At 37.4% G+C, this 27,530-nt stretch overlaps 1 protein-coding gene and 1 long non-coding RNA gene across 3 annotated transcripts in view; one reads left to right on the forward strand and one right to left on the reverse strand.

Annotated features, from left to right (window-relative positions):
• The window catches only part of LOC129146479 (uncharacterized), a 191,042-nt gene extending 187,984 nt beyond the window's left edge, over positions 1-3,058 (reverse strand). For both annotated transcript variants that reach the window (XR_008553259.1, XR_008553260.1), the window contains exon 1: positions 3,022-3,058. This is a non-coding gene — a long non-coding RNA (uncharacterized LOC129146479). The remainder of the gene's footprint in view (positions 1-3,021) is intronic.
• A 67-nt stretch (positions 3,059-3,125) lies between these two features.
• IRAK1BP1 (interleukin 1 receptor associated kinase 1 binding protein 1) lies at positions 3,126-17,651 on the forward strand. The gene is made up of 4 exons (XM_037519989.2): positions 3,126-3,478; positions 11,617-11,682; positions 16,673-16,803; positions 16,910-17,651. Exons 1-4 carry the CDS (start codon positions 3,161-3,163, stop codon positions 17,178-17,180), a joined length of 786 nt encoding a protein of 261 aa, XP_037375886.1. The 5' UTR covers positions 3,126-3,160; the 3' UTR covers positions 17,181-17,651.
• Positions 17,652-27,530: the final 9,879 nt, after the last annotated feature.

Here is a 27,530-nt window from a genome sequence, read left to right on the forward strand (position 1 = left end):
AAATGGAAAGCAGTGGCAAGGCAGTAACACTCAGGGTGTCTCAGAATGATAGTAGAGGGCAAAATTTTTTCCAAAGGTTGAAGCCTTGAGCAGTGTACCCCATGATCTACTTTGTATGGAGCTCTATAAATTCCTTAAGGTTGAAAGCTATGTTAGTCAGCTTCTGAATTCTCCTTATCCATTATCAGTTAATATTTTTAGTTTTAATATCAAGCATCTTATGCCAAAAAAAAAAAACAAGAGGAAGAGGGGATGTTAAGAATATAGGAATTTTAAGATTTTTTTTTTTTATTTATTTATACAAGCACTGGGTATAGTCAGAAGCACGGGAGGGTGAGAGAATTCACCAGAGCCAGAGCGGGGAGCAGAGCAGGCAGAAGGACCGAAGTACACTGCTGAGGGGAGCAGCGGGCGGCAGGAGAGGTCTGCGCGCCATGTGGGACCCTCCTCTGGTGGCCGGGGAGCAGCTGGGGATTGAAGCAGCACTACAGAGGCTGCGGGCAGCTTCGCAACCCAGCGCTCAACCGCTGCGCCACCGGGGAGGCCCAAGAACATAGGAATTTTATAGAACTCCAAGGCAGGAATGAAACCTTGTCTCAAGAAAATTCTAGAAACAGAAATTAGAATTGTGTATGGATCCCTTTATCTCATCTCTGTTCCTCTGGATGTATGATTTATATTCTCTCTCTCTCTCTCTTCCCTCTCCCTCCTTTTTCTCTATTCACTGGCATTTTCTGCTTTTCTAGTGGAAATGGTATGTGCAAAATGACATTTTCCAATCATCTGAGAAACCCAATTTTTAAAATATATAGGTTGCCATGTAAAAACAAACCAAAATAAACAAAAAAAAAAATCTCTAACTGTCCCAATTTGAATTGGGTGCCAGTTCTGGGTCCAATCCTTATTCAGGATGGTGGCTAGAGGTTTAACCTCAACTCTGAGAGAAAATTAAATCAGTTATCCAGACCAAAAGCTTGTAAGTCAGTTTGGACTTATCCTTATTATTGAGTTTATAGTTCTCTCACCAAGAATTATTCCATTCTTTCCAAATTACTCTTTATTTATATCTTCTCCATTCCTACTACCCTTATTATTTGCCAAAATGGTAGCTAATAAGAAGGATATTTCACTAAATTTAAATTTGCATTTCTTTTACTACTAGTGAGGTTTTTCCCACTCATGTTATATACTATTAATGTTTCTGCTTTACTGGTTTGTGTTACACATGTGAAAGCACAAACCCTCAATTTGGACTGTATTTAAAGACAGGGCCCTAAAGAGGAAAGTAGGGGCAAATGAAGTCTTAGAGATGGGGCTCTAACCCAGTAGAACTGTACCCTTATAAAAACAGACAGGGATGTTTGCACAGAGAGGAAAGACTATGTGAGGCCCAAAATGAGCTTATCTGCAAGTCAAGGAGGAAGACCACAGGAGACACCAGCCCTGTCAACAACTTGTGTGAAAATAAATTGATGTTTCAGCCACCCAATTTGTAAAATTTTGTTACAGCACCCCCATCTGAATAATACAGTTTGCCTCTCTGGATTCATTAACCACTCTGCTTTAATTTTCTTCTGGCAAGAACTCTCTGAATATTAATGCTGTTAACTACTTGTACTATTCACCATTTATACATAATATGTGTTACAAATATTTTCCCAATTTACTTGCCCCTCTTGCCATTTAGTTTTGTTTTATATACAGAACTTTTAGTTTAGTCAATATTTTTCAAATTTTTCCTGATGACCGCTGCATTTGAAACTGTGCTGACAGAGGCCCTCCTATTTCCCAGTATTGTGTTCACCTATATTTTTTTCCAATTCTTTTTTTCTCATTGGAATTTGATCTTCAGTCTTCGATGTAGCTGATTATCCCTGTATTTATTTTCATTTATTTGAAATCACTTTTATCTTATCCTAAGTATTTATATGCACTTAAAACTCCTGTTGCCTTTAACTTATGACATTCCCTCAACAATTAATCTTAGAGATTATATTTCTCCATATTTATTACTAGGAGAAAAAAATTTCAACCAAATTCAAGAAACATTATTTAGGGTGTCTGAAATTGTAAACATTATAGAGGGAAAAGCTTGTAAAGTTAGTTTTCAAATTAAAATAATCATAAAATTTTTTCTGTTAACAGAAAACATCTAAATACATATATTACTACTTTACTCTAAAATTACTTTAACCCAGTGATGAGATGAGGGAATACCGTATGATTTAGTTGAATTATGTCACTAATCAAAGAGGGTTAAACGATAGAGAAAAACTACATGAGAGCTGTCAGTGGCTTTGCAGGATGCTTTCAAGAGAATATTGTCCATTAAGTAAAAAATAATTAAAATTTCTCTTTTCCACCGGAAAAGAGTAGTTATCTTTACATAGATCACTACTTACTGGTAAGAAGAAAAAACACCAAATAGAGGGTGAGTGAAAGAGGGGAGGTTGAGAGCTGAGGTATACTTTCTCAAGAAAAAGGTGAGAAGCTCTAAGTCATACAGGCCCAGCAACGCCCATGTTGAATGTGCTTTGATACTGCTCGGATCTCTCCTGTCCATGTTCAAGGATGAATCAAATCTGAGTCTGGGAAATCATGCCAAAACAGCGATTATTACTACTGGTTATCAGTCGTTTTCTATTTCCCTATGCCAAGCACTCTGCATGCCTTGGGCAAATGTAACATCAATATGCCTTAGAGACTCTAAAATTGAGATTGAATGAATCATAAACTGCTCAAGGCCGAATAGGCAAAACCGTGGCATTCCAAGAGAAATCTGTCGCGCACTGACTCGCTGGATCCCCAAAAAGCTGTACCCAAAAAGGACGGTGAAGTTAGACAAGGCAAACCTGAAGCTAATCGCAGGCCCTGGCATGGGAAACCTGAACGCCATCCCACCTGGCGCAGAGAAAGAGTGCTAAAAATGCTTTAAACAGTGAAGAAAACACGTTAAACTCTCCAGCGACGCTCTCCACCAACACTTTATCAACGAGCTGCAGCAAAACCTACAAAGCGTACCTAGCGCCCAGGACGCGCTCTGGGAACTCCAAGCCCGTCCCAGCATTCTTTGCGCCGCGCTCGGGCGCGCCGCGGCGCGCTTTGGCCTTCTCGGCCGCCGTAGACTCTGCGTTACTATGGAAATCCCGCCGCCATCACCATGTCGCTGCCGCAAGCCCCTCCGTCGCGAATATTCGTGGAACTAGTTCCCTGGGCTGACCGGGGACGGGAAAACAACCTGGTCTCGGGAGGAGAGACGCTGCCCGGGCTCCGCCGCCCCCGGGACCCCTCAGCACAGGGCCAGGCCGCGGCGCGCGAGGTGCACGTAAGCGGGAGCGCCGAGGTGTCTGCGAGCCCCGACCGCGCGCAGGTGGCGGTGAGGGTGAGCAGCACCAAGGAGGTGGCCGCTGAGGCCAAGAAGAGTGTTTGCCGCCGCCTGGACTACATCACGCAGAGCCTCCAGCAGCAGGGGCTGCAGGTGAGAGCTCCGCGGTGGTGAAATTTGGAGCTGGACCGCAAAACTGGGCGCCTGGAGCCGGGGCGGGGAGTTGCTGAGGAGGCACTTGGGCTTCTGGAACGCCTTTGTCACATCGGCATTGCAAGTCGCCAAGACCTGGCAGAGTGAAGCGTTGCCCCGTCTCCTAGATGAGAACAGTTATTGGTCGTCCTGACCTGTGTAATAAAAGAATGCAAATTGGGTGGGCTTTATTTGGCGATATTTACTGCAGACGTTTTGTTTTAAATCTTGAATTATTATTACTGAATTTGACAGTTTGATGTAAATGGTTGACTACGTAGTGTGTTAGACATTAATCATATTTTATTTTTGTTCAGCACCAGAGAGTTAGCAAGTGAAAAGTTTAGCCTGCTTCCTCCTAACCTCATAAAGTCAATTTGCATGGAGTGGTTCAGTTTTGTTTTTTTTTTTCCTGCAAACAGTAACATGGGGGCGCAAGGATGGAGGGGCATGGGGTGGATAACATCCATTTTCGTTTTTATACTCAAAATTTTTCTCCAACTTTTTTTAGTTTTAACTTTAAAAAAAAAAATTAAACCTGTAATTGTAAATGCCATGTATATCCCAGAGATGTCCTTGACACAAAATCACCAAATACATCTTCCCTAAAGCTCGAGGAAAAGAAGAAAATAAACCAGCCTTATTTAATTCTCACAACAGCCATGTTAGGCAGGTTTTAATATCCTCACTTTTCAGGTTTAAAGAGGTTAAGTAAAGCTTTGAACTTCAACCAGGGTTGAACAACTCCCGTATTCCTACAGCCACGCCAAGATTTGCTAGATTGCTTCCAAGTATGTGTGGCTCCATGTAATTAAAATGAAAGAAAACTGGAAACCACAGAAATCAGTTATCTCATTTTTACAGAATGTAATCTTAAAACCAGAGTTTTGACTTACCTGTGTAATATGTAACATGAGTTCATGAAAGTGCAGACTTACTTGCTTCCAGTCTGTTGTTTAAAATGACACATCCAAAAGCAAGTCTTTATTTTAACATGCAAAATACATTTGTACTGCATTTATAGACATAGTTGCTTAAAAACTCATTTGGAAAAGACGTCTCTGAATAATTTTATACTTTAGAAAAATTCAAATATTAACTATAAATGAATATATAGAATTTTTATAATATGTAGAAAATTATTTTTCTCAAAAAAACCTGGTGCAAGTCCCACAGTTCTCTTTGAATAATATAACTAATTCTTAAGTTATTTACATAAACTGTATATTGCACTCACATGGCTGTAACTTCGAGTATATAAGGCAAAATAAATTATTATGTACAAGCTACAGTCAATACATTCAGATATGGTGTCCACATACTGGCAAAGCACAGCAAAAATAACTCTTAGACCTTGTGAAAAATATACTGGTCACCAGAGAGAAAAGGTGAGAGGGAAGAGGGCCTAGGGGTAGGAAGGGGTATTAATGGAGGGCAAGTAAAGCATATGTGCATGTGCAGATGAAGTTACATAAATATGTAAACCACCAACAAATTAATAAAACTAATTTGTTCAGCACAAGATGTATAAGATCAGTAATCTCCCAATTATCTGCCATTTCTTTGTATTTTTTTGCCTTTGGCATGATGCTTATTGCTATAATCCCATTATATAAGGTTATATAACCATTAACTAATTTTTCCTAACATCTTTAAGAACCCTTTACAGTGCATTAAATATTTGCTGTCTTTAGAATTTATTTTGGTCTTAGCAGAAGGGTTTTTTGTTTTCTCAATCTCCGTACTGAAATCATTTATTGAAGTCTGTCTATCCCTTACTTTATGTATAAGATCTTACCTCAAGCTACCTTTTTTTATGAATTGAAGTAACACTGATTTACAACACAGTATATGGTTCAGAGGTATAGATTGACACCTCTTGAAACGTATGATACCACACCTATACCAAGACACCCTTGTCCAACATAGTCTTATGGCACTCTCCCCATTTTGCTCTCTACCATCCCATTCCATCTATGGTATTCTCATTTTATGGTCAGATTTCTAGGGTTTATTTTTGGTTTGGTTTCGTCTGACCCTTTAGTTTGTTTCTCTATATTCCACATTTAAATGACACTTTCCAGTATCTGGCTTTCTCCTTCTGGTTTATTTCACTTTGTATAATTACCTCCAATTCCATCCAATAAATGGCATACACACCACATCTTAATCGACTCATCTGCCATTGGACACTTAAGTTGTTTCCATAACTTGGCTTTGTAAATAGTATTGCAATGAACATAGAATGTATATACCCTTTAAAAATAAAAAGTATTGTTTTATATAACTTTAAAGTCAAGTTGTATGGGCTGCAGGTATGCAATCTTCAAAGCTCTATTCTGATGCAGTCCTCTTGACTCTACTTAGAACTTCCTACACAATACCAAAAAAAGACTATTGCATTCCCAAACCTGTCACATATAGTATCAGAAAAACAGTAGTTCTTATTTCCTACAACCACATAAAAATTAAATTGCCTATAGTTTATTCTAAAAGAATGACATAAACTTGACTTTGGGGCCAGAGAAATGCCATTTAGCAATCACAGATTTGAATTTCTGGTGATTTTTTTTTTTAATCTAATCCTATGGCAAATTAGATGTGATTACCCTGAATAGTTTAGACCTATCCATACTTACCTTGAACCACATGGTTGGTACTCACATAGTTGGTACTCAAGAGTTTGATGGGGACTCCATGTTACTGTTGGACCTATTACTCTGAAATAGTACTGGTTTTGTATTTACAGTCTTCAGACATTCTTGGATTAGTTTCAGAATACTAGTTCTTTTGAACTTTGTTATAGTCCCGTATTATTTCCATGATGTTTAAAGTACTGTGTCTTTGTAAAACCGTTATTGAACAACTTTTCCCCTCATTACTTGCTTGTAGCACTGTTTCATTAAATTTATACATTAATTTCAGGATAATTATTGATTTGATAGTATTACCTCCGCATCTAGTCAAATATTTTCTCCAAAAACTCATTTTTTCTTCTTCTTTACCCTTTAAAAAAGTTTATTCCTATAACAACATAGAATATTTTCTTGCTTCCTTCTTAAGATTCATAGTTATAGGATTCATAGTTACACCTGTATTAATCATTTTGTCTTTGGAAACTCTACCCTTTGGGGCCTCCCTGGTGGTATAGGGGTTAAGTTTCAGCACTATCATGCTATCACCACTGCAGCCTAAATTCAATCCCAGATCCCCGGCCAGGGAGCTAACCACATATGGAGCAATATATCTCTTCTATCTCACCCACTTCTCACCTAGCAGTGTATTTCAATAGATCTGTTCTGCTCCCCACTCTGTCTCTGGTGAATCCTCTTACCCCACACCTCTGACCTACACCCCAGTTCTTATATGCATAAATAAAAAAATAAAATCTTTAAAAAATAAAACTACCCTTTGCATTTAGATATAAAATTGCTTATATGAAATAACTTCCAAGTAGGGTAATTGGGAAGCCTTATTGAATTAGGCTGTGATATTTTAATATTTTTTAGTTTGTGCACAGTGTGGCAGGACTTCTCAATCTCAACATTTTACATTTTGAACTAGATAATTTATTGTAAGGGGCTGTCCTATGCATTGTAGAAAATTAGCTGCACTCCTGAACCCTACACATAAGTAATCACTTTATCCCCATTTTTTACAACTAAAAGTCCCATGTCTAAGGAAACTTTTCGGTTCCAGGCAAATAAGGAAATAAGGACATGTGATCACCCCATCCACCCACTAGATGACAGCAGTTTACTCCCCCTACCTCATTGTGACGATCAGAAAACATCTCCAAACCTTGGCAAATGTCCCCTCTGGCTGAGAACCATTGCCCTATAGATAAAAAGCCTCATACTTCGTATGTAAGCCCACCACCTAAATGCTACCAGGAACATCTGTAGTTGGATAGTTCCAAGAAAGGATCAGCAAAATGGGAATTTGGTTAATTCCCATATTACTTTTTTTTTTCCATAGGAATCCCAGAGGATTAAACTTAGGTTGGCGTTGCCTTCAATAAAGTTCCAACAACCAAGCAGAAAAAAAATATTAATTATTTTTGTGGTCATAATTCAATTAATTCTGTTAGAAACTCTACTCAGTTTCTGCCTGCATCCTTTCTTTAGTTCAGATCAGAACTTCACAGTCTGATGGCTAACAATCTTTATTTCTCCATTCCCTATAATATTATTTGAAATTTCAATTTATCAAACATGTGACTTCATTGATGACCAGATTAACTCTTGTAAATTGGTTTTAAACTACACACGTTTCAGGCCTCCCTGGTGGTGCAAGGAGTTAAGCACTGCACTATGAAGCAACCCGCAGCCTCTGCAGCATGAGTTTGGTCGCCGGCTAGCCAGGGAGGTGACCCACATGGTGCAGCAGACCTCTCCTGTCTCGACCGCTGCTCCCCTCAGCAATGTACTTCCGTCAGTCTGCCTGTTCTGCTCCCCACTTTGTCTCTGAATCCTCTCACCACCCCCACCTCTGGCCTGTACCCCAGCTTGTATGCATAAATAAATCAATCTTTTAAAAAAAAATTAATAAACTACACACGTTTCCTTTCAGGAACCATAGGCCAAACTATGTAAGTATTTTACTGCTTTTAAGATTTTTTTTTTTTCTATCAAAGAGAAAAGAACTTGGGGCATAAAAGCAAAAAGTGAACCTTGACTTATACCTCACACTCTATGCAAAATATGTTCCAAATAGATCATAGACCTAAATGTACAACACAAAACTTCTAGAGGAGAATAAAGGAAAACCTATGTGAGTTAGAGTTTGAAGATGAGTTTTCAGATACATTACCAAAGGGACAGTCCATTTTTTAAAAAAATGGGCATAATCAATATTAAAATTGCGCTTTTGTGAAAGACATTGTTAACAAAATGAAAAATTTAGGGCTTCCCTGGTGGTGTAAGGGGTTAAGTGTCAGCACTAAAGCTATCCCCAGCCACTGCCGCACAAGTTCTATCCCCAGCCAGGGTGCTAACCCATATGGTGCAGCAGACGTTTCCTGTCTTGCCCGCTGCTCCCCTCAGCAGTGTATTTCAATCAGTCTGCTTGTTCTGTTCCCCACTCTGTGTCTGGTGAATCATCTGATCCCTCGCACCTCTGGCCTGTACCGCAGTTCTTGTATGCATAAATAAATAAATCATAAAAAAAAAAGAAAAGAGAATTTAATAGCTAAAACTTGGAAAGAGCCTAGATGTCCCTCTGAAGGTGAGTAGGTAAGTAAAATGGTACATCTAGACTGGAATGTTGAGTGCTAATGAAATGAACTATCAAGTCATGAAAAGACCTGGAGAAAACTTAAATATATACTATTAGGTGAAAAATGACAATCTGAAAAGACTACATGCTGGAACATTTCAATGATAAGACATTCTGGAAAAAAGACAAAATATGGAGATAATAAAAATATCAGTATTTGCCAGGGTTAGCAGGAAAAGAGGGATGACAAGGTGGAGCACAGATTTTTTTTTTTTTAATAGAGGCATGTTTTTATTTATTTATTTGTTTGTTTGTTCGTTCGTTTTGTTTATACATGCACTGGGTGCAGTCAGAAGCGCGGGAGGGTGAGAGAATTCACCAGAGCCAGAGCGGGGAGCAGAGCAGGCAGAAGGACCGAAGTACACTGCTGAGGGGAGCAGCGGGTGGCAGGAGAGGTCTGCGCGCCATGTGGGACCCTCCTCAGGTGGCCGGGGAGCAGCCGGGGATTGAACCGGCGCCGCAGAGGTCGCTGGCAGCTTTGCAACCCAGCGCTCAACCTCTGTGCCACCGGGGAGGCCCAAGGAGCACAGATTTTTAAGGCAGCAAAAGTACTCCACATGATAGTGTAATGGTGGCTACATGTCATCATTTCTCTAAGCCCATAGAATAGACATCAGCAAGAGTAATCCTAGCGTTATGTGTCAATTATATATCAATAAAATGAAAAAACGAAATTAGACCCAAAAACTTACTATGTTTATTGAGATAAGAGTTTATAACACTATATGACTTAGGGGTATAGATTCACACCTCTTCAGATATGTGTTATCCTTCCAGGCTCACCACCAAAGCACCCATCATCCACCATATTTCAGTGGGGCCTTCTCCCTCCATTTCTTCCATTCTAACCTTCTGGTACCCTGTTTTGGAGTCAGATTTCAAGGCTTTTTTTAAAATATCCCTTTGTGTCTTTATATATCACATGACTGAAATCATCTAGTATCTGTCTTTCTTATTTTGCTTAGCATAACCCCCTTCACTTCCATCTATTTTGTCACAAATGATGAAAGTTCATTTTCTTATATAAATATATAGCTGAGTAATATTCTTTATCTACTTACCTATATTTGGGCACTTTGGTTGTTTCCGTAGCTTGGCTATATTACAGTGAACACAGGAGTACATATATCCCTTCATATTAGTATGCTTGTATTCTTCAGGTAGATACCTAGGAGCGGAATTGCTGGACCATATGGTAAATCTATTTTTAATATTTTTGAAAACCTCCATGCTGGACCAGCTACATTCCCCACAGTGTAGCTGGGCCATACCCTCACCAACATTTGCTGTACCTGCCTTTTTGATAACGTGCCATTTTCACGGGTGTGAGATGGTTATCTCATTGTGGTTTTGATTTGCATTTACCTGATAATAAGGGATATTAAGGATTTTTTTATGTGTCTAATGGCTATCTTTATATGTATAATGGCTGTATGTCTTCTTTGCGAAAGTGTCTATTTAGGTCTTCTGCCCTTTTTTTAAATTGTGGTTTTCTGTGGTTGTATGGGTTCTTTGTAGATTTTGAATATGAACCCCTTGTCAGATGTATGATATACAAATATTTTCTCCCATTCAATAAGGTGTCTCTTTGTTTTATTGATAGTTTCTTTTTTTGCTGTGAAGAAACTTTTTAAATTAATGTAGTTCATTTCTTTGTTCTTGCTTCCCTTGCCACTGTTGTGCATTCCACCAAAGATAGCGCTGAAACCAATGTCATGGAGTGTTCTGCCTATGCCTATTTTATTGTTTCAAGTCTTACGCACAATTCTGTAATGTATTTTTAGTTAATTTTTGTGTGTGGTGTGAGAGAGTGGTCTGGTTTCATTCTTTTGCATACAGCTGTCCAGTTTTCCCAATACCATTTGTTGAATAAAGTTTCCTTTCTCTATGTTCTTGGTCCTTTTGTTGTAACTTAACTCTCCATATAAGTATGCGTTTATTTTTGGACTCTCAATTCTCTTGCATTGATCTATGTGTCTGTTTTTATTCTGTAGCATACTGTTTTGATTAACTTTATAGTATAATTTGAAGTGTGGGCACATAATACCTCCATTCCATTTTGTCAGAATTGCTTTGGCTATACAGGCCTTTAGTTGTTCCATACAAATTTCAGCTCTATTTTCCCAAAGAATACCATTTTTGGTATTCCCAAAGAATACCAATTTTGATATGGTTGTATTAATATTGCTTTGGATAAGATGACCAATTTAACAATATTAATTCTTCCAATCCATGAGTGTGGATTTTCTTTCCATTCCCTTTTATCATTTCCCTTAACAATGTCTTACAGTTTCCATTATATAGATCTTTCCATGTCCTATTTTAATTCTGAGATATTTCTTTTCTTTCTCCTTTTTTATTTTGCCATTGTGAATGGTTTTGTTTACTTGATAGCTTTCTCTTCTAGTTCATTCTTTGTATATAGGAACACAGCAGAATTTTTATGTTGATTTTGCAGCTTGCCACTTGGGCAAAGTTGCATACATTTTAAAACCCTAATACCCCTAAAACATTCAGCTTACTTTATATACAAATAACTCCCCCTACTTGAATCACCCTAAGTTCATACTTTTTTGTATATGATTGTAAAAATTGCTGCAAATGGAATGACAATTATGATGAAAATTTTTCAGCAAATATTTGTAAGAATCTGAATTTGTGTTACTTGTAGGAAAGTATGAAAACATCCGGAAAACCAGTTCTTTCTGCATTTATTGTATCATTCTGAGTTTAGTAAATTTAGGTTTCTAATTTATGATTTAGAGTAATTGTATCTAGTAGTCAATCATTTAGTAATCATACTCTTCTGCATACTGTTTCAGGCAGAAAATGTAACTGTAATGAAGGAATTTAGAAGAGTGGAAAATGCTTATCACATGGAAGCAGAGGTATGTCCTTATCTTAACAAATAATTGGAAACAGCATGACTTTATGAGGACAATTTGCTTTTATTTTTATTCTTAAATTGAAATGTACAGAAGAAATGGTTTTCATGGCTATTGATAAAAACTTATTTTTCTCAAAATCATTTTTGGTGTTACATATCTATATAAGCTTTTAAAATCTAGTAGATTTATTTAATAAAAATTGTTTGGAAATGGAATAAAAATAGCAAGGGGGAAGTAGCAATTAATTGCCACTTGAATAAAATTTTCATTATGTTACCACCTAATGAGTAGGAATCATTGTAAGAGAGAAATTTCTTCTCAGATAAAAAGTAAATTAACAGGGCCTCCCAGGTGGCGCAGCGGTTGAGCGAATCGAAAGGAGGGTGGCGCGCAGACAGCAGTGTACTTCAATTCTCTCATTACCCAGTGCATGTATAAACAAAACAAACAAATAAATAAATAAATAAATAACATGCCTCTATAAAAAGTAAATTAACAGAGTCAACATAAAGGAATGAAATGCTTTTCCATGTTCTTTTGTTTCACAGTGCAATTTCATTGTGTTGTAGTACGTTAAATTTTATTTAAAAATAAAAGCTACTCAACCTCAAATTAAAAAGAACAAAATATTTTTTGGAGTCAATGATAACATTTAGCTTCTACAGCTGGCTGTATTTTTAACTTATTGTTAGAGATTTTATGATAGAATTTTTTGCAGTTAGAGTATGTTAGACCTGTGGTATGGAATGCTATTTATTTCTGACTCTAGACATTTTTGGGTATGCGCTTAGTTCATGCAACTTCCTTGCCACAGAAAAAAAGAATGAGGTTAGAGTAGAGTTCTGTTTATCTAATCAAGAGAATCATTGTCTCTAGAGATGGGGAAGAAGTCAAGAAATCACGTAGTTCTACCATCAGGTAAATAGTATATTATTTTTCCAATTTTAAGGATGTGACTTCCCAAGGATCATATTATAAAAATTAAAATGGAAATTAGAACTCTGGTTTCTTATCTCTTGAGATTTAATTTCCATGATACACTGTTTATTGCTCCAATACTACTTTAACTGTCGTATGTGATCTCTTTATTTAAAATTTAATTACAAGAAATTTTAATATTACTCATGATCATTTTAGGAATCCATTTCCAAAAAAGCTATTTTGTAGTAGTGGGGATCAAAAACACCTTTTGAAGCAGAAGGAAAGTCAATGGTAAAATTCTGTATTATGAAGTCAAAAGTTAGATGTTGTTAGCACTCTTCCAATAGTAATTACCTTTTATGACTTCACGTTGTACTAAGCATAGACAGACTCAAGTTATCTTAGATAATGGAGTTTATTGTGAGAGTAGACCAGAAAGTAAGAAGGGAAAGGAACAGTTCCAGCAAGCACACAGCCAGGCTTATAGAAAACAAATGTTTTTCAGACTGAGTTATTCTAGGGACTTTCTAAGTGCATAAAAAGCACCCTGTTATTTAGAGCTACTTGTTTTAAAACATGACTAAATAAGGATTTGACTAAGCAATGTTCCCCTTTTTTGCTTTACTTACCTTTTTTTTTTTTTCAAGTTGAAATAAGGCAGATTTATTTATTTATTTTTTAAATAAATTTTATTTTTATATATCCCATACAATTGCAATCCCCTTATTTACTTACCTTTTTAATGTCTTGTATTCAAAAATTTTTAGAGAGAATCGATTATGTTTTGTATAGCGCTCCCTGGTAGGCAGAACACTTACATCATGCAGTCCAATATACTCATAACCAGTAGTCAGCAGAGACCAGAGTGGTGGGATCATCACATACAAAGTATGCAAGCTGCACATAAAGAAATTGTGTGACTTTATGGCTGTGAAATAGTGAATACTAAAATCTAGTTTCTAATATATACCAAAATGCTCATGGGCAGTTAAATATATGGAAAAGTTAAATGGTATGGTAGAACATTTGTTTTTAGATAATATCTGAAATTTTCATCCTGAAAGGCACTTTAGAGATTCCTGTCTAACTTTCTTTGCCTGCTTCTTATTTTAAAGAACATGGAAAATTAGAAAGTTCCTAAGTGACTTCTTTAAGGGTGAGTCAGTGATTGGATGTATATGTGGGGTGGGAGATGGGGGTAAAATCTTGACTTTACAATTCCTGTATCTGTACTTATTCTACTTCTGTGCTGTTTGCTTTTAATCTTTGGAGGGATTTTTAAAAGCCTGGACCATAATAGGCATTTAGTAAATGTCTGTTGAACGGAAAAGCAATATAACCATTCATGCAATTTCGCCCCTCCTTTTCCTTGCATGTTTCCCATGTGTCAAATGTTTTCTTTACATTGCCTAATCTAATCATTTTTTGACTCTTCACTTTTGTTACTATTTTAGACATACATAGGTATGAATATAAAAGGTAAATTCCATTTCCAAACATCTAATCAATACAGATTTTCCTACTGTTAGACCAATATTGACTCACTAGTACTTTCCACTATTAAAAGTGTAACACTCCAAGAACAAAACAAAGTTAATGCATCTTCCTTGAAGTATATTCTTGATATTCAGCATCAAATTGATGCTAGTTTTTCTTTCTCTAGGAATAAGAATCGCCATTTTTCTTTGGCTTCATCTTAATGACAAACTCTTTAGTTAACCAATTTAATCCTAAAGAACATACAACTGTCGTGTTCTAATTGTGATTTGGCCAGTCATATTAAAGATGATTATCTTCCTCCCTAGAATGTTTATTTCTAATAACACACATAATACTAAATTAACTTTTTGGAGCTTGCATTATATCATTCCCTTCTGTTGAATTTGCTGTCATAATAGAGAGCAAGCAGGTACCACATACTAAACCAGATTCACTGAGAGTAGATTCACCTCAGATGACTTAGGGATGGAGAGAGTCAAAGAAAAAAAGACTAATATTTTTCTTGAAGCTGTTTAACAGGTTTTCCTGTCCTTCCTTCTATATAGCTTTTTCTTTAGCAAAGTGGAGTACCAACAATACATAAAAAAGATTCACAAAAAAATTAAAATATTCATCATTTCATGAAAAACAAGTATATTTAGTACATTTTCTTAGCTTACCTAAGAAGTAGAAACCAATTTTTAAAAAGGATGACTTTTTTTCCTGCTTTTATATAACTTCCCCTGTGCTCTTTTTAACCCCATGTACAACATATTGATATCTCCATTTTGAGAAGATATTTGAGAAAGGGAGACCACCATCTATAGTACATTCTGTCTGACGGTCACCATTTAGTTACCGCTTGATGGTAGATAATTTGTGACTACTTCATGCAATTTCATGAGACTCTAAAGATAGTTTTAAAGATGTATAGAGCATATTTGTTCGTTACTCTTGCCTTTTTTAAAACTAGATGATAATTCTGATTCATTTTCAGTTTAGCTACCATTTGAATTATCTCTTTAGTCTTTCCTAAGATTTAAGCAGGGTTAAGGATCTGCAGTCAGTCATACTGTATTAGCAAAATAAATATTGTATTACACTGTAAAGCTTGGAATTGTAGATTTTTATAATTACCCCCAATTGATTTTTCTGCCTCTAATATAAAGGTAAATTTTTAAACTATAGCTGTTCAGGGCCAAGAGGAAATATTCTGACCATAATTATGTGCTACAGCTAATTTTCTGAGATAATAGCAGAAAGGGCCCTATCTTAGATACTGAATTTTAAGGAAATTGAAATTGTATGCTAAAATAATAATATGTATGTGTAATGTCAGACTATACTTGAAAATTAACAATATATAGTAAAATAAGCAACAGAATAAGGGAACAGTCTATGGTGCTATAACATAGAACCAAAAAAGCTCAGTGACTTAAATGTTAATTTGTTTTTCCTTTAGCAGTCAGAGGTAGTCAGTCCAAAGATAGGGGTCAGTTCTGCATCGCTATCCACAGCTTCTATCTCTGCATCCTAGGTGGATGCCCAGTTCCCACAATTACACTATGCTTTTAATTAGCCATTAGGAAAAGAGAAAATACAAGGGCACATAGAGGATTCCTTTGAAGGACCTGACCCATTGCTGCTGCTTTTTATTTCACTAGCCAGAAGTTAGCCCACACTGCTGCAAGGAAAACAGAAATGCAGTAAATTGTCAATGACCAGCTAAAATTTATGAGTTCTATCATTAAAGAAAAAGAGAATGGAGATTGGTTCCTATATCAGTATGCTTGGACTGCCATAACAAAATATTACAGACTGGATGATTTAAACCATAGAATTTACAGTTCTGGAAACTGAAAGTCTGAGTACAGTGTCTGCATGGTTGGTTTCTGGTGAGAGCTCTCTTCCTTGCTTGTGTGTGACTACATTCTCACTGCACCCTATCATTCAGTGCGAAGACAGAAAACAAGTTCTCATGTCTCCTCCTATATGGACGCTAAGCCATGGGTCAGGATCCAACCCTATCATACCATTTAACCTTAATTTCCTCCATAGAGGCCCTAGCACCAAAAACAATCACATGGGGATTAAAACTTCAACATATGAATTTTAAGGAGACACATTTGGTCCATAGCAGTACAGCAGTTAGCATTCTATATTAAAACTACCCATTTAAGAATTGGACTGAGAATCTCAGTTTCATTGTTGTCATGACATACTAAGCTATTGGTTATATGGACCAATAATAAATAGACTTAATATATCTTTAGATCACCAAGTGTTCTAGGTTGGGGAAGGCTGGAAGTCCTACAATGTAGGGAAACCCTTCAATTCTCTTTCACAAGAAGTCCCTTACTGACTTTAAATAAATTTTAAAATTTTCACGTTAATATTAGATAAATTATAAGATTCTTGAGCAAAAACACTGAATTTGAATAACAAAATACTTGTAAGTATTAAATGAGTATTTATTTGTTAAATACTATAAAAATGACATTGTAATCTTTTTTTTTTACTCATGATTAGAGAAAATTTTGAACTAATTCATCAGATATGAAAATAATATCTTATGTCATTTTGTTTATAGGTCTCCATTACATTTACTGAATTTGGAAAAATGCAAAATATTTGCAACTTTCTTGTTGAAAAGCTAGATAGCTCTGTTGTCATCAGCCAACCCCAGTTCTATCATACTACAGGTGCTATTGAGAATCTTCGGTAAGTTAAGCACATATTTAATTCAATTACCAATTACTAAACAAAATTATAATGTGTTACAGTTCATTAAATGTCACATTAATAATCTCTGCATTTAATTCCAAAGACGGCAAGCCTGTCTTGTTGCTGTTGAGAATGCATGGCGCAAAGCTCAAGAAGTTTGTAACCTTGTTGGCCAAACCCTAGGAAAACCTTTATTAATCAAGGAAGAAGAAACAAAAGAGTGGGAAGGCCAAATAGAAGATCACCCATCATCCAGACTCTCAAGTTCATTAACTATACAACAAAAAATTAAAAGTGCAACAATACATGCTGCTTCTAAAGTATTTGTAACTTTTGAAGTAAAGGGGAAAGACAAGAAAAAAAAACATCTCTGACATTCTAAACAATATGTTGTGTTTGTATCTTTTTTTCTATTTTTATACATTTTATGTTTCCTTTTATTCCTCAGTATTTATACTGTATAGTACATATGGTTCCTTCCTCTAATCTGTCAAACCTGGAATATAGTCCCACAGAATACTTATGATTACTGGCTATTTTCAAAAACTTACCCTGGGAAATAAATATGTTTGCACACTTTCTTAATGACAATTCATAGAAGTGTATGTGTATCTAATTTTTATATTTCTACTACAGAAAAAAATATTGACAAGGTATTGACATGATTCTTAACATTACTGAAAATAATGATGAGCAGTGCCTAACTTCTGATAAAAAGGTAATGAGATATAGAGGAAAATATTTTGAGGCCAAAAATAAAAGACCAGACTCTTTTCATCAGAATTCCTTTGATTATACACACCACTGTCCACTATAGATATAATGCAAGCTACAATGTATTATAATCTAATAAGATACATTAAAAAGTAAAAGATTAATAAGAAATAGTTTAAACTAATTTTAATAACATTTTATTTAACCTTGTATGTCTAAAATATTATCACTGCAACATGTAATCAATATTTTAAAAATAATTTGAGATATTTTATATTCTTTTTTCTACTAAATATTCAAAATCCAGGTTTATTATATAATACAGCACATCTCAATTCAGATACCGAACTTTTAATCAAAATTTAAATATTCTGCATTTAATTCCAAATGTACAGTTGAAAAAAATATCCACACACCCAACTTGTTCCAAACATGCATAAACGATCTAGTAGCTAGATCAAGCATCTGTTTAATTAAAATTTTAAAAAATTTAAAATTCAGTTTCTTGGATGCACTAACCACATTTCTTCAAGTACTCAAGAGTGGCTATCATGTTAGTCAGTGCTATACACTGAGGTAATACTGGTCCTTAAGGCTATGAGATATAAAAGCAAGTGCATTTCATTGCCATCACACTACATAGAGTTCACAGGTGATCACAGGTTAAGATTTATGCAGTATAGACTTTCTGTTCCTCATCATGTATCTAGGATTTTTTCCTAGGTATATTGAATATCTTGATACTCATATATTCCTGTCCTAAAACATACTCCACATACAGTTTCCATCCACATGTTTTTAAGTGGCACTGAAACAATTTACACATACCTTCTGCAGTGTTCTTAGCATAACAGTGTGGAAAAGGTAAGAAAAGTTTTAGAATCCAGCACTACTATATTTAAATGCTGACTTTACTTCTAGATTATAAACAATTTGATAAGGGAGATCTTAGATTTCTACTACACACATGTATTGCCAGACCCAGCATGTCTGGCTGATACAGGGCTGTCAAATATCTGCTGAGCAAATGTACTAGTTTTATAACTTGGTAAGGCATTTTAGACTCTAAAACCTTCTCTTTCCTCATCAATGAATTAAATGAGGCCTGTAGTACGTACCTTGCAGTGTTATAATAAGGATTACAATTGATAAATATAAGATTATAAGAATAATCCTGAGCATTACCTAGTAAATGGTAGCCATTATAGCAACTGCATTGTTTGATATCCTCAACCCTTCTAAAAGTTGTCTTTTCCAAATCGTCTATTAAGAGAAATTTTTGAATAGGCACATTAAAAATAAAGTTATTGTAAAACCAGTTTATATATGTTGAATTTTTAGTTCTAAAAAGTGTCAAGTTATATACTAGCTTTTACTTACTCAGTTGGATAGAAAAGTACAATTGGGGCTGAACCTTAGGAAAAAAAATTCATCTCAATGAAAATTTAATCATTTGGGTTGATTTTTCTGAGTCATACCATGATAATTTTGCTTCCATCTGGAAGAATTTGTCCTTTCATTTTTGCATGCTGTACCTTAAAAATGTTTTAATTTAGCAAACACATTTTAGAGCTTGCAGGAATTTTTAATGATGTTGCTTCTAAAAAAAGGAAACCTGGGGGCCTCCCCTGGTGGCGAAGCGGTTGAGCCCTGGGCTGCAAAGCTGCCCGCAGCCTCTGCAGCGCCATTTGGAGGGTCCCACATGGCGTGACAGACCTCTCCTGCCGCCCGCTGCTCACCTCAGCAGTGTATTTCTTCATCAGCCTGCCTGTTCTGTTCCCCGCTCTGTCTCTGGTGAATTCTCTCACCCTCTGGTACTTCTGACTGTACCCAGTGATTGTATAAATAAATCTTTTTTTTTAAAAAAAAAAAGGAAATCCTGTAAAAGGACAGTCCTACAATTTTATAGAATAGCTAAGAGAAGATATTCTTAAAACGATTTGGACTCGTATATGTATGGCATCCTGTGTGCTTGAGAGTAAGAGTATCTAAATTACTTGCCAGTTGATGGTAAATGGCATACCCTGGAGTCTCACAATAAATTACTTAGGGGACCTATGCCACAAGGCCAGCTGCAATAAATTTATATCAAACTTAACACTGACACAATTATACACAAACTTAACACAACACTGACAAAAAAACAGCATATTATAATTGCTTTTTCTGAAAGAAAAAAGCTATTTCTAATTAGAATATTTGAAACAGACCACTACATTCTGCACTCTCTTTTAAAATGAAATACTATTAAAATAAGGTTTCTGAACATTATGGGTAAACTTTGGGGTTTTATCCTACATACTAAAGATTACATTTTTTTAGTAGCAGTTCGCCTTTTATCAATATTCTTATTTGAGTTCAATGAAAATAAATAAGACCTGGAAAAATAATTTGTAACTTAAGATACTGTACCAAATATCTCTTAATTATTGTTAATTCTCCTCAAGAATGTAGGTGAAGGGAATTCCAGTTTTGTCAGACTTGTTGACAAAAATTTGATCATGATGGATTTTTATGACCTACAAAAATAATAGAAATTATCAAGAATGGGAATTAACGTATGATTACATTACAGAATTACATGTGAGGAAAAAGCTTTATTCATTCTAGAAAAAGAATACCATATAAATTCATTTAATTAAAATTCATTTAATTTAACATATATTTTCTCATTTTATGCATATGGTATTTACAGCCAAATAGCTTCTATTCATAAAGATGTGGCCTAAGTTACTTTAAGAAGTTCATGTTGTCAAGACTGGAATTCACAGTGGTTGATGCAAGTCAAACACTGCTCTCAGGAAAAGGTAATAGATATCTCTCAAGAGGAATTATTTGTACTATTAAAAGAATAATGCCCTTTATAAACTGTTTATCAGGAAAATATTTGTTTCAGCTGTCTTCTACAGCTTTGACTGCACATTCCAATCAACCTTCTTACCAGGTAGCTTGTGGATGATCACCAATCCCAACTCAAAATGAACATACACTGACTTTGGTCTTCCAGTGTAAGTTAGTTCAATATAACAATTAAAAAAAAAAAAGATTGAGCAAAAAATATGTATTCACCACACAGGGTTTAAGATTTGTCAGGATTTCATATGCTCAGTATAATTAACAAGATAATCTTAGAGAACCAAAAACTAAAATTAGTTTTCACACTAACAAATGAAAAGGGCAAAGGGCAGGAAAAGTGCCAAGGATCCTAAAATATACGTTAGTGACCTCGGAATTAAAAAACAATCCTCCAAATGCCATGTTACTTGCCATCTGGTGACAAAGGGGTATTTATGTGTATGTATTTTTTAAAATATAGAGATTCTCTGCTCCTTAACTTCCACACTTTTGGACAGTCAAAAATGGTGATCCCCTTAGCTATGTATTCCAGTAAAAATACACCTGTTCTGCTCCCTACACTGTTTCTGGTGAACCCTCTCACCACCCCCTCTCACCACCCCCTCCCTGGCACCTCTGCTCTGCATGCCACTTTTTCTACACACACACACACACACACACACACACACACACACACAAAATGTCAAAATTAAAGTATTCTCATTTCCAAGGTTTGAAATAAAGTTGGATATTCTTATATTTGTTAAATCCATTAAACTTTCTGGTTACTAGATAACTCTGGTCAGTTAATATCCCTATGCCAATAATTGTTTTTAGACCACATTTCATTCTCAAGAGATCTTGATGCTTTTAAATTCATGGATTATACTATTATCTGAAAGATTATAAAAACATGTGTAGCTCTAACACACAGATACATAAATTATCAAAATAAAAGAACTCCTTTGCGATATCTCTGTTACTATCAATACCACAGTTTAAAGGACTGTCTCCTCTCTTTAAATTGGAAGCAATTATCCCTACTCTTAGCTCCTGGTCATTAAAATACTTATGTAAGATAAAACATGGATTTCATACTAAGTTGACTAAGAACTTAATATGAATCTTATAGACAGTGGTGAATCTTATAAGACATTTGCAGATTTCCTTTATCTTGACAATATCTTGCTTCATAGTATATTTTGGAAATGGTATGTGCAAATCAGGACTCAGATTAGGGCTCAAAAAGCAAAATCTGAAAGAAAATTTATATCATACCCTACCTTGTCTTTAATAACTGGTGCTTCTTGTGAGTGATCCATGCCTTGATTCTCTGGTATGATCATTTAAAGCAATTCCAATAGTCAGAAAGCTTAAAACAACATGGCATAATGGCATTATGTGCATTAACATATGACAAGCAAATGACATTTATTGTTACATGTCCAGCTATCATCACTGAAAAGGGGATTCATCTTTAATCTACCCATATTGAGTTTATCTGCATGAAACAAAAATATTAAAATACATAAACATACACTCTATTATACCCAGTAAATTTTCAGTTGTCCATGAAATAAAAAGCCAGTACTTCAGATTATTTTATCATAAAACTATAATATTTTAATCAAAAATATGCAATTTGGCTACATAACAATTTTCTGCATTTCTATTATAATTTCATTATTCCTTATAGCCAATTTCTTTCCTCTATACAGGATCCTTTTTTCATTTAGGACATGTTTAAAAGGAATCTAAGTCAGATAAAACTTACAGTTTAGAAAAACAATTTAGGAGCACACTTTTTTAAAAAAGTGAAACATGTATTATGAGTCAGTCACTACTGGAAAACTTTGGAGCTTTTCTCCCTATATGGTCTATTCTAGGTGTTTTTCCAACTCAGTAAAAATAGGTGTTTTTCCAGTTCAGTTTTGCTAAACTAAATAAGCTACTAATTTTTATTTCTTGAAAATTAGTTAGACACATTACCATGTCATTAGGTTTCTTTCCAGGTGAAACTACTCTTCTTAAACTTCTCTCCCCTGACTTAAGGATCTACTTGTCCATAAAATTTGGATTCATTTAACAGGTGACTTATATTTGTATACCCAGATAGAAGTCACTTGATAGATGTAATAAAAATTGCTTAGTTAAAGAGAAATCTTAGACTTTTAGAAAAGCTTTCTTCACTGGGAATAGATGATCCTTTCTTAACAGGGGATTTGAAATTTCTGAGATTCATTTAATCCATAGTTTCTATGTTAAAAAGTAAAAGTTTAGATGCTGGCTCTAAGAATGTTAATTTTATTTGTGTAGACTACAGAGAGAGAAGAGATTAAAATACTGAAATGGCCCAATTACATTGAACTTTTTTGCTGAGTTGGACTATTCTTATTCTGGTAACTAAGACAGCACTTATGGTTGGTCAGTGTTCAGCAGTGCCTACATTATTACTGCAGTGTGTACATCTATCAAAAGAAGGGCAGAAAATCAATGTGAAATAATGTTAAAAATCACCATCAGCTGACTTCTCCAACTGTGAACAGTCTAATGGGTTGAATATGCCAGTGAGTCATCTCCCTTTCAACTCCTTTCCCAGCATTGTTTGTTAATCTTGAATTACATGCAATCTGTGAGCAGAAGAGGACCACAGAGTAGATTTGAGCCCACCTTATACCTTATCCCAAATCTTCTACATTTTTGATAAGTGATCAGCCAGTTTTTGGGATTAGAGCACTGACAAAAAGTAATTTTAAAAAATCGCATGAATAGTGAATCTCGGAATTAGAAAAAAATGAAAAAAGGAGGAAATACATATTTAGGGGCCTCCCTGGTGTATAAGGGGTTAAGACACAACCTATGAAGCTGTCCGCAGCCTCTGCAGCATGAGTTCAATCCCTGGCTGGCTAGGGAGCACCCCACATGGTGCGGCAGACCTCTCCTGACTTGCCAGCACTGCTCCCCTCAGCAGTGTACTTCGATCTGCCTGTTCTGTTCCCCACTCTGTCTCTGGTGAATCCTCTCACCCCCCACACCTCTGGCCTGTACCCCAGTTCTTGTATGCATAAATAAATCTTTAAAAGAAATACATATTTAGGAGGAGGAAAACTACTGATTTAAGAAGGGAAAGCAGGGAAATAATGGATTTGGCCTGATGGTTAGCACTGTTTTCTTTCCATAAAACATCAAGATTTTAACCTAGCTTCTCTTGGCAAATTCATTGTATGTATGTGTGTGTTATAAAGTAGTTCAAGGATCCCACTGAATGAAAGCATAATTCAAGAGACATGTGTTTAAATGCTTTTTCACTTCTTCACTCCAAGCCAAATGCTGGGTTTAAAAGCATGAAAAAAGGAGACAAGTTTCACAAATTTAAATCTAAACATCAGTGTCGAATCCCACATTTCAGTATCTTTGAGGACATTAAAAATAATAATTTACTCCATAAACAATAAAAAGTGGTACAGAGTGGCCTCCCTGGTGGTGCAGGGGTTAAAGACAGCGCTATCAAGCTATCTCCATCCACTGTAGCATGAGTTTGATCCCCCACCAGGGTGCAACCCACATCGTGCAGCAGACCTCTCCTGTCTCACCCACTATTCCCCTCAGCAGTGTATTTCAGTGGATCTGCCTGTTCTGCTCCCCACTCTCTCTGGTGAATCCTTTCACACACATCCCCAGCTCTGGCTTATACCCCAGTTCTTGTATGCATAAATAAAAAAAACTTTAAAAAAAAAAGTGGTAGAGGCTGAGATGAAGTCTGGGGGTAGGGGGTGTCCTGTGAATAAATTATATTACTTATATAATATAGTAATTTATGACTCTTATTTAGATCCTGATTAAAACAAACTAATAAAAAAATGGGGGACTTGGTAATTTGAATACATCAAACAGATGTTTGATAGTCACAATATGGTGGTTTAAAATGGCATCTTTCCATTATAGTGTTACTGATAAGAACATAGGAGAGGGTTAGAAGGGAAAAAACCAAAAGACTCGGTGGTTCACAAAGAATTGCAGTATCTGAAAGGCTTTCTTGACATTTGTAAGAGTGATACTAAGGATGAGCCATAGAATTTCATGGGAAAGGCAAGTTGCGGGGTTATCATGGGGAAGCAGTGGAGTTAGTTAGGGTGACATGCAAGCTCCATGAGAGGGGATGGGGGCATGTTTGGAAGAGGGAGAAGGCGCTTATCAGATCACAAAAGGAGTAAGAAGTGGATTCTGGTTTTTCTCTGCATAAAAAAGTGATAGATTATCCAGAATATAAAGTACTACTTTGTGCCTAGCACAATCCTGGGCATTACAGAATATTCAAAAGAAATACAAATTCCATAACTTAGTTCAGAAATCAGCATCTGGCACAGAACGGTCTGAACGATATTTCTGGAAAGAAGTTAGCTTGGTAATAACATGTGACAGAAAAATCCATTTCCGGCAGTCGCAGTCAACGTGCACTGTTTAAAGAATTGTAAATATACAAATTAGACCCAGGTTGTGTAATGTAATAGCTATAAAATACCTAAAGAAATTGGAAAATGAGTTGTAACAGAGATAAGAACATATTAACCATAAGAATGATAAAAGTGGAAATGACAAAACCAAACCAAAAATGACGTCGAGGACGAAAGACACTTAGCCTACCCCAGGCCCAAAATAGAGCAGTAAAATTACACATGTGTTTCCTCCCCTCCCCCAGCACCCCCCCCCCCCGCCATCACCCCCCCACCCCCGGCCAAATACCTTAAGACGTAAATACCTAGAATGAGGTCAGGCGAGGGAAGAGGCGCGGGTTGGCCCGGCCTCACCCTCAGTTCTGTCACCTGCCAAGCAGGCGGGTGCCCAGGCCCCTGCCTGGCTGCTGTCTCCACTCGGGGTCCCGCGCTCCAGCCCGGACAGTCCTGGCCGGGGCCGGGATCCGAGCTCCAGGAGGAGGGCGCGTCCTGGGCGTGGACCGGGGCTGGAGGGTGAGGGTGAAGGGTCCCGGGATTTGCCCAGCGGAACCGCAACACGGTCTCCGCACCCCCTCATCTATTCATTTTCAGTTGGGGCTCCAGCGGCGGCTGTGGAGGACAGTGGCAAAAGTCTCCTCCTCGGATCGGGGTTGGACCCTGGGGCCCTCGCCCCCCACTGCTTCGCACCTCCAGGCGCTGGGCTCGGGCGCGCCGCCCGCGGGGCCTTAATGCCACAAATCGCAGCTTCCCCGGGTCTGAATGCTCACTTTTTCTGCCTACTGGGTCTTCTGGACCAGATTCACCCGGCCCTATATGGAGTCTGCTGCGGTCCACCAGAGCGCCATCTGGTGCTAGAAACAGCACCCCTAGGGGATGGCACTTCACCCCTAGACCCGTGAGTGCCAAGGGTCAGGATTGCCTTTGAGGTCCCGGCCCTGCTGCTCTCCCGCTGCCAAAAAGCACAACGTTTGCCCCCTTGACCCCGCCTTCCCCTCAGACCCCTGTTCCGTTCCAAATGCTACTGCCTGACACCAGGCAACCTCTTCTTAACACCCTACTCCATTCTCAAAATCAGATCCCCCCCAAGTTCCCGCCAGGACGAAGCGAGGTAACTCAAACGAACTTTGAATTCTTCCCAGATGAAAACCTTTTGGGAGTTCCTGAGAACCAGCAGTTTGGAAGCCAACACCCTCTGGGTGATTTCAAGTTTTCAAGATCTGCCCCCTGGGCTTTCTGCACTCTCACCTCCCAGGCTCTAGGAGAATTGAAAGGACTTCCCTCTCTTGGATGTTCCTGGCCCCTAGGGCCTCCCAGGCTTGTCTGGCTCATTTATTCATCTTTCAACTGAAAACAGTTCTGCCATCATATCCTCCCTGAAGGCCATCCCAACAACTGCATGTTTCTCTCCATTGTAGCAATGATCACTTCTCCTGCTAAGTACTTACCTGTTTCTTCCCATTCTACACCCACTAATATATCACCTGGCCCTTTGTAACCAGGCAGAGTTAAGAGGGTATTATGAATGATTTAATATGACTACCAAGTAAAGTAGTTTCTATTATCCCCACCATACACAAGCTGTATAGGGTAAGTGAATTGAAGAAATTTGTCAAATCTCACATGGCCAGAATGCAGAAAATATGATGAGGGTCACAATCACCGTATTTATTTTATTTTTTTTTAAAGATAGATTTATTTATCCATACAAGCACCGGGTACAGTCAGAAGTGCGAGAGGGTGAGAGAATTCACCAGAACCAGAGCTGAGAACAGAACAGGCAGACTGATGAAATACACTGCTGGGAGGAGCAGCGGGCACGGCAGGAGAGGTCTGAGGCCATGTGGGACACTCGCCGGTGGCTGGGATCCAACCGGCACTGCAGAGGCTGCGGGTGTTGTGCCCGTGATCAGCAGACTCAGCGAGCATAGCCTCCAAGAACCCAAAGACAGCCGATGCAAACACAAAAGGGAGAGTTTATTACAAACTCGAGTTCGGGCTCACGGCACCTACTAACGCAGCAGCAGATATCGAGAGCCCCAAACAAAGGAAGCAAGGGTTTTTTTATAGGGTTAAATCATGCTGGCAGTTACTCATTGGCTACAAGGATGCATTCTTCAACTTTGCCCGGCTATCATTCTAAGCTGACTGGCCAGGCCAAAATGCAGCTCCAGCCTGCAGCTCCAATTACGGCAAGTTCGCCCTCATTGGTGACTGGAGGGCGAGGGTGGAGTGAGGGTCAAAACTGTCTAAACTATCTCTGGAATGCAGTCATCATTCCCGGCACAGCAAAACCTAAAATTCTAAAATGGCAGTTACACACAAAATGACAAAGCAATGGCTAAGAATACTTATGCTTGGTTCCACAGCGGGCAGCTTCACAGCCCAGTGCTCAACTGTTGGGCCACCAGGGGAGGCCTGCACCATATTTTTAAAAACTCACCTTCTAAGTGATCACCCTGTGAGCCAGGGTTATGAATCACTGTTCTGACCTGTGAGTTCTTTTCGAACATGTGGCCACCTAGAGACCTAGTTCAGTTGTTAGAGCACACCGGTGCCGAGTCCAAGAACGACTGAGACCCAAGTTCGATGCAAAAGCAAAAGTGGCCTTTATTAGCTAGCTCAGGCTAGGGTCTGAACCCCAGGAGTGGAACCGACACAGCGGCCATGCCCAGACAGGGTTGAACCCCGAGCACCAAAATTAAGCAGTTTAAACAGGCATAC

Source organism: Talpa occidentalis, unplaced genomic scaffold (assembly GCF_014898055.3).
Source record: "Talpa occidentalis isolate TD23 unplaced genomic scaffold, MPIMG_talOcc4v2.1 talOcc4.2, whole genome shotgun sequence".
NCBI classification, from domain to species: Eukaryota; Metazoa; Chordata; class Mammalia; order Eulipotyphla; family Talpidae; genus Talpa; species Talpa occidentalis.

What these genes read in the sequence shown, in the direction of transcription:
- IRAK1BP1 (XM_037519989.2), top strand. Translation starts at nt 3,161, where the DNA reads ATGTCGCTGCCGCAAGCCCCTCCGTCGCGAATATTCGTGGAACTAGTT. An exon ending in TCCAGCAGCAGGGGCTGCAG is followed by an intron (nt 3,479 to 11,616) that starts GTGAGAGCTCCG and finishes ATACTGTTTCAG; the next exon opens with GCAGAAAATGTAACTGTAAT. An exon ending in GGTGCTATTGAGAATCTTCG is followed by an intron (nt 16,804 to 16,909) that starts GTAAGTTAAGCA and finishes TTAATTCCAAAG; the next exon opens with ACGGCAAGCCTGTCTTGTTG.